Raw genomic sequence first — 12,610 nt, 5'->3', positions numbered from 1 at the left:
TGAGGTTCCCTTAGGCCTCTTTTTTCACCCAGCTAACTAAGCTATGCATGTGCAGTGAAAGTCTCTTTTTTTCATATAAAAGTTATTTTTCAAAAGAAATACTCTGTTTTTTCAGCAGTTTCGATTCGTGGTTAATAAAGCTTTTTATAAATTCTAGTTTTTCTCCAGAGATGTTCATAAAAGGCGTTTTTTTCTTTTCTTTTTATTTTTTATTTTTTTTGGTTCTGTTTTATTCCGGCTTTATATGTAAGGAAAGAACGACAGAAGTCGTGTGTATTAGGAATGACAGAAGAAATGTGTAACAGAGCAAGCTTTAGGACCTAGACATCCTGACTGATAGTCTTCTGCTATAGCCATTAAGTCATTCTTCTTCCCTTGTAAGATTTTTCTGAAARCTGTACTGTAGAATGATGCCATAGCAATGGGGATGGAGATGCACGTGTGTTGCTAAGAAACTACATGGTCTGTTTTGGACCAGTCGCTGTGATAAAGTGGCTGCCTTAAGTTGTCTTATATGGAAGAGGGCCACTTTAGGTGACATGCATTTTGCTCCACCAATTTCTGACCTGCAATGCTTGCCTTTGCAGATGGAACATGAGGATTTTGTAATGGAAGGGCATGGCAAGACTCCACCTCCTGGTGAAGAAAACAAACAGTGAGTCTCATGTTTATTTTAGAAGGGCCTTACCATAGTAAATGGTGTGAAGCACTCTTGTTTAAATGTACTAGAAGCATTGGTTGTTCATGTGGTGCTCGCCCTTTTGTTTCCTTAAATATCCATGTTTAATAGCGGATGGTGGCTGGAAAAAAATCAGGATGTTGACTTGCCTTGAATTTAAAAGCATAGAAATGTTTTTGCAACTGAAGTAGGTAAATCAGAATTTGCTGTAAAATAGATAATTATTCTAGAAGTTTGGCAATGAGGTAGTGAATTTACCTTTTATATTTAAAGTGGAAATTTGTACTCGAAGCTTTTACACATACGTCTTTTTCAGTGAAGTCATTTGAAATACAATATAACTAGGGCTTTTCTATTGGTGTGCTTAAAGTAGATTGATTCTCTTTGAAATATAAGCAGCCTTACTTGTTTAAAATATGTTTTAATAAAGGAACATAAATTGTAAACAAGATGTTCTTTCTAGAATGGACAATTTAAGATGCTAGTGCTCAATATCCTAGGGAAAGGAGGAACAGCTTGATTAAAGAAGAAAATGACRTGTCTTTTGCAAAACGAAATCTATAAAATGTCTTTCGTATATGACTTGAGTCTGAAATCCAGAAGCAGTAGGGTTTGTATTCTTCCCCCCTTCCCCCACAGAATTTAATTTTGTTCAGGTAGGAAAAGCAGGTCCCTATCCTAGAAGTATTTCAGTGATGGGTGTCTTCACTTTGGCCTGGGTAGTAGTCTTTTCTTCAGCCAATGCAAGGGTAATTCAGTTTTACTATCATAATTAAATGGTTTTCTTGACTTACCTTTTGGAGAACGCAAGAAGATGGTCTTTGACAAACCTACCGAACGGAGCCTTTTTGCCCTATTTCTTATTGGATGTCCGTCCCCTCCTGAGAGGAAGTGCCATTGCCTCATGGCTCAGCAATGCCCTGCTGCTTTGCTGCAGAAAGGTTGGGGTTTGACTCGGGAGTGAAGGTCTTTTAGATAGGCCTTACCTTCTAGATAAACTAGCAACTTGAAGTCCACTGCTTCCGGGAGAAAACGTTCCTGAGGTAGCTAAGATGCGCGCAGGGAAGTGCTAGTGCTGAGCGTGCACATTCTTTCCGTTGTGGAAGGGAGCCAAACTTCTCAAAGTAATTGCTGCTATTTCTTTCTATTCAAACTGTGGTACCAAGAGATACAAAGCTTGTGGCCATTGAAACTTTCGGAAAGTTCCAGAAGGAAATCAGTATAGCAATAAAAAGTGGGAGTTAAGATTTCTGCTTTCTGAATTGTTTCTTTAAATGTTTAGCAGTACAATAAAACATGTTATTGTAGTGAATAGTATGAGGGATGTTTTATTGGATTTATTATAGCCTTTTGTTCACTGTCTTTTTTTGGCTGCAACTGGAAGCTAGAATTATTTTACAGTTGACCTGATTTCTAACTATAGCTTTTTGAGTGCCTTACAACCTTATCTCTCTCTTCCCTAAAACTGTTGTTACTGGAGAGAGACTGTGATTAGTGATACGCATGTTTTTTGTTTGTTTGAACACAAATTTCTTAGTAAAAACAAAGTAGAATCTGGGATCTTGTCATACAGATCCTGCCCTAAGGTGCATCACTCCTAATAATGTTTTCATCAAACTCTAAAGCTACAATTTTTGTTAATACAACTGCTACTACAGTAAGATACTTGTTTTGTGCAATTGTAGCACGGTGCCACAATATTCTCTTGCAGGCATTGCTTTTAAGTTTAAATTGGTCACTTGAATTCATTTCTACCCACAATCTCGAACTTTCATTTAATAAAGTAATCAGCCTAGATAGACCTTAACTTTTGTTGCAAGTGACATATTGATCTGCCAACTAGGTTAAAGTGATGCTAGTCATACAAGGGGTTAGTATTTTTAATTCTTAAGTAACTCCAAGAAGAGCTGCATTGAATTTAAACCTATTGCTACAGATCTCAACGAAAAAGAAAGAAAAAAAATGCCTCTGTACTATTGCATACTTACATTAGGTATTAGGTGGGCATCCTGGAGCAGGTATAGTGAAAGGCCGTAAAGGAGGATTGGAGCATCTAACAAGAAAGCAAAAGCTGAGAGAATTGAGTGTTCAGCCTTGAGCGAGAGGCTCAGAGGGCAAGATATTATCAATGTGTGTAAATAGCTGATGGAGGGGAGTGATGAGGACAGAACCAGACTCCTCTTAGTGGTATCCAATGAAAGATCAAGAAGCATACAGGAAATTTCATTCATGTATAAGAAGCAGCATTTTTACTGTGAGGGTGGTCAAACACTGAAAAAGATTGTGCAGAGAGGTGATGGTGGCTTCATCTTTGGAGATGCTCTAAAACCCTGGCCCTGACCAGCCTAGTGTAGGTGACCTGCTTTGGGTCACCTGCTGGGCTGGACTAGACAATCTCCAGAGGTACGTTTCAATCTCAGTGATTCTGTGATTTGCATGTATGTGTTTACTGTTGTTCTCCTAGTTAGTTCGAAATAAAATTGGAGCAATGCAATTTTATTGTAATAAAAACGGGTAGCTCATAAGTTTGAACATAAAATCAAGTGTTCACTAAAGAAATAACTGTGCCAGCTGAAGAGGATGCTTCCTTCCCTTTCCCGCTGTTCAGTAGCCTGCCAAAATGTACTGTCGCAACCACCATGCAGGTGAGGTGATTTGTTTGAGTGCTTCTAATTTGCTTTTCTGAAAAGCTGGCCATGGTAGTTTAATTGCCTCTCATAAGCAGCCTGATCTGGGTAACTCTGTACTGAGATTGCTGAGGAAGTGCTCACATGAATATGGTTTCAGCAATTGACCTGTGAGAGAGGTAACTTTCACCAAAGAGTTGATAGCAATTGGCAAGCGTTAACATCTTAGGTTAACCCAGCAATTTCTTAATGTTATAACTTCGTTGTAGGGGACTCAAATGAAGTTTGTGTAGTGGAATTTCTTGCCTAGCACCGTTTTCATGGGAAAATTCCTTTGCTAAAATAGAGCTGTGTAATGGGCTACAGGGAGCTGGCATTTGTTGATGAATTCTAGCACTTTGTTTTTTTGAAGGTTTGATTTAGGGATTAAAAACTGAGTTAGGATTGCAGGAGTACTTTCAGGTATTAAAATCAGTTAAATCTCGTAAACCTTTATTTTGCTATATTGAACAGATCTCTCAGGCAAAAATATTGCTGTGGATAATATTGGACAACTTTTGCCATATGCTAGTATCTGCCAGCTTCATGAGGATGGCGGGGGGGGCGGGGGGGATCTGTCCTGTTAGGCTGTATGCAGTGTCTTTAGAAATCTTCCACTGATAGTTTACAACATAAATATAATTAATTTCAATTGAAGATAACGACAAAGAAGAGGAGTTACCTGTCTAAAATCCTTAGTATAACTGAAACATGGCATGGACATGTTTGACTTAATCTTTCCCGTGAAAGATTTGCAGTTTATCCCTGGTGCCTGTGTATCATGACTGCAACGGTTGTGCAGCAATGAGGGCTGCCGCCTACTTTGAAATCTGCACTTCAAAAGAAGAGAGCCTACATGGGCTATTGAAGCTGACAATGGCTGTTCTGGACCTTCCTGCTCCTTCAGCAGAGGAGCAATGGACTCATTGGGAAATTATTACTTCTCAGTTTTGAATTAGTGTGTGAAGTCTTCCCTTCTCACGGCATTCTGGTATGCAGTACAGCTTCTTTTGTTACACTTGGCTATATTATTTTGTTAGGTGGTGTATATTTTCGGAAAGAATTCCCCTTCTTATTCCTCCACATTCTCCCCTCCCCCACCCCTCAAAAAAACAGAAAGGAAAAAAGCTTTGGAGAAAGGTGATCATTATCATCACCTTTAATTACAAGTAGATATTTTGGTAGAGGAGCTCTTTTCTGCTCATATGAAGAGGTTGATCTGGATTGCCAGGCTTAGCGAGTAAATGCTATCTCCCATAAGACCTGTTTTGCTCTTTACATGCCAATAGCTTCCTGTTGATGTGCTTTTACATTTTTCACTGCTAGAATAAAGATTAACAGGCAGCTTTAGTTCAGGAACAGCTTTCCATGGAGAATTCCAAAAAAGTCAGATTGTATTGATGAGCAGAGGGGAGTTTCTCTTTGTAGTTTCTTTGAGATTCAATATAAGTAGAGTTTTTATTTCCTTAAATTGAATTGTGCTGATTCTAGCACTATTAATTACCAATTCTGCAGGTGCTGGTAAATTATCCCCTGCTCACACCATGAAAAGTTTATGCACCTTGATCTACTAGTGGAAAGGATCATATAATGAAAAACTACTCCTTAAAACCTAGATGTCTTAAGCTATTGTCCCTGACTGACACATGAAGTGAGGTCTCTGACAGCGGCCATTGAAAGTGAGCCAAGTTCACACTCATTTTTACTGGCAAGGTAAGCCAATCCACTGCTGCTGTCTGAAGCAATTCAGTTTGCTGTTCCCCACCTGTTGTACTGTAGTAATCAGAAATGCTGTTTTCAACAGTCTAAGCAATTTGTACATCTGGAAGTGTTTTGTATTGCAAGAAAGAAAGTAAAATAAGATCCTGTCTGTAATTCATTAAGTATCAGATCACTGGTTAGCCCTACCGGATAGCAGATTACTTAGCTTGATAGTTTCACGTATAGATTCTGAGGCTGGACTTCTTAATGAGACGCTACAAGAACTGCAGTCATGCTTGGAAGAGATTGCAACAAGTGAGGGTCTCAAAATTATTGCTGTAAATTTGGTCATGGTCTCTTACATTATTCTTAGAAATCCAGGCAGACATTGAATATTTCTGCTAGATATTATATCATGCTAATTTTAAAATGAGATTCTAGATAAAAGTCTAAGCAGGAAAAGGAATCATAGACTTGTAAAATGATTTAAGTTGGAAAGCACTTCTAAAAGTCACCTGGTCTAGCCCCATGTTCAAAGAAGGACCAAATTTGCAAGTAAGATGCAACTTCGATGTTAGATCAGGCTGTTTAGGGTTATTCTAGAGCCTTACTAAGAGTTATTCTAGAGCCTTGCTAGGCAAACTGTTGCAATGTTTGATCACCCTCTCAATAAAACCTTCTCTCCTGATAGTCTTATCAGAATTTCCTGCATTGCGATTTATGCCCATCACTTCATCCTTTCAGTGTGCATTTCTGAAAGTATGGCTCCATCTTCACTGAAACAACCTGTTCTGGGTAATTGAAGGAAACAGTAAATTTTTCCCCCTCTTCCCCCCCTTGCTTACCCCTCTCCTCTTAAAAATGAGCAAATCAAGTACTTTCAGCCTTTCTTTGTACTTCAAATAAAGGAGCAGGACGATATGCCAGTCCTCCTTCATTTTTAGCAGCCTGCTATACAGAGTAAATGTGCAGATACCACCACTACGATGGCATAAGCTGACTGATCTTACTGTTGTATAGTTTTGCTGAAAACTATAAAACAGCTGGTATGTTAAATCCTGAAGACGACTGCATTGATTGGTCAATCCAGATTTGGGGTTCCTAAATTTGGAAGTGGGCACCCCAAATTCTGCTGAAATTCAGGGCAAATTCTTTCCTTGAACACATTGACAGTTAACTATACAAAGAGCTGACTTCTCTGTGTGTAGAGTAAGTAGCCCATTGGATAAATGCCTCAAATACTGAAGTCCTGCGTCCAACATCTTAACAAGTCATTGCTGAGACCTGGGTGTATGTAGTGCCATGCCAGGCAATCTTGTCACAAGGTATTTCATTCTGTCAGTGTGTCGGAAAACACTTCAGAATCCTGTTCGGAATAACTCTTGTATTGCTCTCTGAGCGGGGGAGTTCTTAACTTTGAAAATGATTTTTTCAAAGAGAAAAACTGTTGGAGAGTCAGAAGGACATTTGAGGACAGGAGACAATGAGCCTAACGTTGCAGTGAATAGTGAGGAGCGTGTCCAACTGAGGATTAAGGAATATTTTCATTAGCTTCATGGTGTAGTAGTCTTTTTACTTCCTGCAGTGGAGTGGCAGGACAAGTTTGCATTTGTAGGCAGCTCTGCCTTCTGTAAGTAAGGGGGGCCTGAGACACAAAGAAAAGCATTGCCTTTTGTTGTGCAATTGGGTGAGTGCTAATGGATGAGACAGCAGTGAATTCTGTAGCTGTAGAGGCAGCTGTGTTTTAGCCATAAGACTGGTAAGTCAATAATGTTGAAAAAGCTGGCTTGCACCTTTTACAATACAATACTTCCTGAACAATATAACCAGAAAAGTATGCAGGTTTTATGCTTAAAAACTCGACAGTTTAGAATGCCAAGGGTTCCATCGTCTCTCTTCCCTATTTTACCAGTTTAATATTATGTTTGAATCTCTTGAACTCTTTGTATTTAAAATTAGAGAGATTCCCCACAGGAAAGCTCTAGCCTGAGCAGGCTATGCAAAAATCATCTAAAATTAAACATTCACTTCTACAGATTAGTCCTGAAAATATTTGCGATTGACACTTTGTATTTTTACATTTCATACGTTTCCCTGTTTTGCCGACTCAGTCATGTCTGTCTGTCAAACCATAAAACAAGTGGTAGCAAAACATACCACTGTAAATATTACTATATCATAAACAGATACTGGCTTTCCATGTATCTCAGTTAATCCACACCATTAGGGTGCTGTCATTTTAAAATATATTTTTTTAAATGTGTGAAAATTTGCAAGATGACTGTTTTTGTGGTGTAAGGAAAGACTATAGGAGATAATTGGGGGGGGTCATCTCTGGAGGTAAAGTTCCCACTTACAGTCACAATGTGTTAAACATACATCCTTGTTCAATATTGAGGGAGAAAAAGATTTATGAATAGTATACTTTCTACATGTGAGAAGTATGGCACTACTTTTCCTTAGGATTTTGTGGTGTTTTCTTCCAGACCGTTTGTGGTAAGAATGGGCCAGTTTTGTTTTGTTGAGGGTGGTGTTTGGTTAATTGTTTTCCTTTTTCCCCCTGTATTTGTCCTGCATAGGAAGTGCATAAAACCTACTTCTGAACTCCCAGTCTCATTTGATTGACAACTTTGTTGTCTACCCAAACCAGGAAAAAAAAAAAAGTGTATTTTCTATTCCAATTTTCTAGTTTATGAATATGGTATTGCTAAATACCCTTGTAAGATTTTGTCACAAACTCCCAGTGATACCATTGGTATCTCTATTCATTACATTACATAGTAATTTTAATTGCTAACTAAAATAAGGAGGGTATTCTGATTTACTGCTGTCTTAAACGGCTTACTTGGAAGGAGAGTGCATGTGTATACTGATCAAACTCCTAAAATCCCGGAGCCTCTTTGTTTCCAACACCACCACCTCCTCCACCTGTTATGTTCTAGTCCCTCTTCAGGAACTAAACTACCTACAGGGCACCCTGTTGGCACCAAGTTCGTTCTCCAAGAAGCCTGTTTCTGGTTTGGCTGGTTTGTGGCTGGCTTCACAGACCCCCTCCTGCCACCCAAGGTGGACGCTTCCTCAGGAGCTGTCTCSGATAACTGCTCTCTGAGGTATCATTTCTCTGGATGGCTGGAAATTGCTCTCTTTTCAGCAGCTCATTGCTACTTAGAATGACGCTGATGGCCGGTATCTTACATAGAAGTGAGATAAGTTGTTTCTGAGTTTGCTTGTGATCTTTCCTTATGTTTTAGTATTTAGCTGAAATAGAGATGTCAAACTTTTGTAGGTAAATTTGTTCTTCTRCTACCCTTCTCAAGCACCTACTTGTGGTATATTAACTTCAGATTTACTCATGGTGTGTCTATATTAAATATATAAATTTACTAAGCTATTTAGAACCTTACAGACCTGAAAGGTTTGTTTGTGATTTGTCCTCTACCTTGCTGTAGAAGACTATGCAGTACAGGGTATACGGCTTAAAATGGGCAAGAAATTTGGTTTAAASAAACTGTTTTAACTTTTGGTATTTGTAGTTCTATTTTCTTGAGGAAAGGTTGGTTTCTTCCTCATCCCCACTGCTTCTCCTGTTACTATAATTTTGYTACACTTTGGTAATAAAACATCTAGTACGTATCATAGAAGTATGTGGGAGAGGAACAGGAACGCATGTAGATACTTAAGAGATCATTAAACAAAATTGGTATGTTCTGTTAATAAACTAAGCATATTACTTCTGGTTAACTTTGCTTTCAAAAGTATTTAGAAAAGATAAGATCATATTTTCTAAATTTAATTTGTAAATTGGAAGAGGGAAAAACAAGAATTCCTACTTCCCCCTTTTTTTTTTGGCTAGTCGTAGAGCAGATCTAGAATAAAGTGAAAAGTTGAAAATACTCTTTCTTCTTGCAGAGGTAGCTACTGCTGAGAAAAGCTGGCTTAGCACTTAAGGAAGCACTGGTTTTAGTTATCAATATAGTGCACTGATTTTAGTTGTCAATATAGTGATCATACAAGTTCTTTGGCTTGACTGTTTTTAATCAGCAGTAAAGATGTAAAACATGAATATAATTTAATAGGATTTTATTAGATTTTATTAAGGATGGAATGTATTGTAAATTGTCTTAGTTTTCAAAATTATTTTGAAATTTTTTAAAGGAAAGCAAGTTTTTAATTTAAATAAAATTGGAATAGTTTTGTATTTATCCTTGAAAATTTAGTATACTTCTTGCTGAAAGTGCYGGTTATATGAATATAAGCTACTGGYTTAAAGAACAACAAGCAGAAGTATTTGAGATATAAAAGCTRTGGAGCTCTGTCCAAGTTAGTGCTTTGTGGATCTTCCTAATGTAAAAATAATTTTCATTTAGATGAATGTATGTGATATCTACACCAAGTTAGTGCCATATAGCTTTTTTTGGACTGCTGGAGAAAACCACCAAAAAAGTATATGAATTACAGTCCTAAAACTTAACTTTCTAAGTCCAATTTAGGTTGCTTAGTGTGCTTCTTAAATTTTACTTCATTCTYGCAAGAAATAAATATATTTATCGAGACTTTGGTATCCTTTATATGTGTGCCCAGTTGAATTGTTGAGTCTTCCTTTCAAGGAGATGGAGAGGAGAAAAGAAAAAAGACAAATGTTTGTACATTATATTAGGGGTTGTACTCTCTTGTTTTTTCCTATCTCCAGAAAGTAGAAAGAACTTCTAGAGCTTRTTTCTCAGTTATGGTTTAGAGAGACTAGTAGCTAATTAAAAAAAAAAAAAAGAGAGAGAGTGTAAAAGTAAAAGGTCTTAAAGGCTAAGAACTTGGTTCCACATTGTTGAATCCATCTAGACCCTTCGGGAAATAATAGTTACTGTAAAAAATGGTGCTCTTTAATTCTCCGTGTAGATCTGTCTTATTTTGCATGACTAAAAATACTGCTCTCTGCAGACAATATGGTATGAATTAAGATCTTGTTTGCAGAGATATTTTGGAACTGTTATGCTGCTTTTCTGCTCTGGCATGCTGTGATCTGGAGAGTTGGTGTGGTTCTTTGACCCCTACCTGGAGGGCATTTGTTGAAGTCTTTGCCCTTCATGAAATCACTCATTTGTGGGTCATACCACTTTTAGTTAGGTTAGTGCATGTGTTTGAATACTTGAGACATCAGTACAGCTTGTAGAATTTTCTGCGTGGTTAACTAGCTGTTCCTTTTCTGAAATTTCAGACTGAAGGGCTGTAGTGAGGGCAAATTATTTAGGGAAGATGTTCAAGTCACGTGGAATGATCTGTTAACAAATTTTTGCAAAAATGAATAGTGCCTTTATTAAAGAAATGAGTGAAGTAGGGGAATCTCTTACAGCAATTCACTGAATATACATTCCTCTCGTATTCTGCTTTTTTGATTTTTAACAACTCTGCATAATATGGTTCCTTTAGTGAGAACAAAGGAAAATGGGTTGGTGCCAGCTCCAACCAAGATGCCAGAAATTCCTTTGCTCAGAGTTTTCCGGACCAGTGATTGAACTCCCCACACTAAGGGCAAGTTAGAACAATTTGTAGAAGTGTTGGTCCATTTCACGATAGATTTTTTTTTAATATGTTTTTTTTTCTTTTAACTATGTGCACTATAGTTCATTTTTAGGTGCAGAATTAAGAAGGGTTGGACAAAGAAAACCATCATAACACTTTGGGTCCAGATATCTTCCTTTTCTTTTGCGAGACCCTCATAAATATTAGTGAGAAATCTGCTTTGTATGGGCAGACTAAACTGAATTGAGTTCAGTATATTTTCAGTAGATGCATTTCTAGAGGTTGCATACAGGGTTGGGATCCTGTTGTGGAGAAGTGTTTATAGGCATGAAAGATAACTTTTTCATTAAATATTCCAGCTTATTCAGATGAAAATGCTTGCTGCTATTTGTTTAAAAAATGTATATAGCTTCTAGGCTTAAGCAGGAGGAGGGAAGGATTTAATCACTGGGTAGGTTGTTACTTTTGAAATATGTAGTAACAGCTATTGTTGATGGAAGGTCAGTTGAATCATTGATCTAACTGGTATAGCAATTCACATGTTATAAAATAACAATTAAAAAGTGACAGCTTGCCTTCCCTATGGGGGGAGTGATACCCAATCCCATTTCCCCAACCAGCTATTAATTTGACAGCAGCGTGTGTCTGTTCATTGCCATAGAAAGAACTGGAGGAAATGGATAAGCTTTTCCTGTTCTTTGACATYTTGGCAGTTTATAGGATTTTAGAAAATGAAAATGGAAACTCAATAAGGTAGGATTATAATCTTCAAAATCGAAACACTTCTGAATTGATAGTGTAGAAACAGATTAACTAAATTCTAAGAATACTAATTTGTGCGAGTTCCTGTGAACATCGTGCTAGAGGGAGATGTACCCTTTAATTTCCAAGGATAGGTGTATACATGATTTCTGTGACTTTTAAAAAACCTCATTCAGCATTTAGAAGGGGACTTGACTGAATGGGAGATGATTTGAGTGGGGTCTTGTGCTTCATTTCCTAGAGAAGGAAGTCTTGTGCAATTGCTCTCCATGTCTRTTTTTTCCAAGTAAGTTTGGAGTCTCTTACCTATTTTTTGTCAAGTCAGACAGAGGAAAAAAAAWTAAAATATAAATTCTTATCAATGTGTTAAACGTCAGTGACCGTTGGAGGAGAGGGCCCGAAATAAATTTCCTAACTAAAAGGAGGGTTTCAGAAAAAAAGAAAGGATAATCCGTTCAGTTTTTGGTCTGTTGACTGCTAATCAACATATGTTGGGGTTAGACACAGCATATGTTGTCTTTTGCCCAGGTGGGAAGCATTGGAAGGAGTGAAAAAGAATTATGGAGAGCGAACTGCATAGTGTTTTTRTTGTATTCCTGTAGGGCTTGGAATCACGGAACTGGCTTTGCAGGGGAAGCCAGGATTTAGTGTAGTGAGGTAGAGATTCAGTGATGTGTGACAAATCCATAGGACATGAGCGTTATTAGTTCTGTTGTCTATGGAAGAACTTTTTTTAAAAAATRAAGACACACAGAAGGTTTCATCTTCCTGCAATTTGGAAAGGGCTTTTGAGGAGACTGAAGAAGGGGAGGCATAGTGATGGATTATTTATAGCCTAAACAGCTAGGAAAAGTATTGTGGCAGATTGGGGGGGGGGGGAACTAAGGGGAAAAGTGGATGTTTGAAAACTTCTGTGAATGAAGTTATTTTCCTTCTCACTCATCGTCTTTCTGCAAGCACTTGATAAGTACGGGTTCAGAATTTTGGTTTGACCTTAAAGTCACGCATAGTTCTTAAACTGAGTATGCTGTAAACTYTTCAGGCCCATTCTGTCCCTGGCAAGATACAAATGAGATTTGATCTTTTCTGTGGCTCCAAAGCAGTGTTGCAATATAAGTATTATATAATAACGATGGTGTACTCTGTTCATCAAACATGTGTTAATAAGTGCCTTTGTGGAAGGGATGCAACAGCTGTTGTAACTTTTTCAGAAAAAAAAAGCAAGTTTTTTCTTTTGTCAATCACTTTTTCTCATTTTATTTTTCTTTGCAGAAAAAATTTACAT

The 12,610-nt window shown here is 37.7% G+C and overlaps 1 protein-coding gene across 11 annotated transcripts in view; it reads left to right on the top strand.

The window, feature by feature from the left end:
• Window positions 1–12,610, top strand: part of TNRC6B (trinucleotide repeat containing adaptor 6B) — a 133,452-nt gene that overhangs the window by 41,145 nt on the left and 79,697 nt on the right. For 9 of the 11 annotated variants that reach the window (XM_085323563.1, XM_085323562.1, XM_085323564.1 and 6 more), the window contains one exon: window positions 588–655. The exons of the other annotated variants lie outside the window; for them this stretch is intronic. In XM_085323563.1, coding sequence (XP_085179689.1) covers window positions 588–655 — 68 coding nt within the window. The remainder of the gene's footprint in view (window positions 1–587; window positions 656–12,610) is intronic. 11 annotated transcript variants of the gene reach the window in all.

The sequence above is a fragment of the Rhea americana genome, unplaced genomic scaffold, assembly GCF_003343005.1.
Source record: "Rhea americana isolate MKP2758 unplaced genomic scaffold, rheAme1 scaffold_85, whole genome shotgun sequence".
Taxonomy (NCBI): Eukaryota; Metazoa; Chordata; class Aves; order Rheiformes; family Rheidae; genus Rhea; species Rhea americana.
Note: the sequence above shows the minus strand (reverse complement) of the source record. Positions and strands in the feature narration are given on the sequence as shown.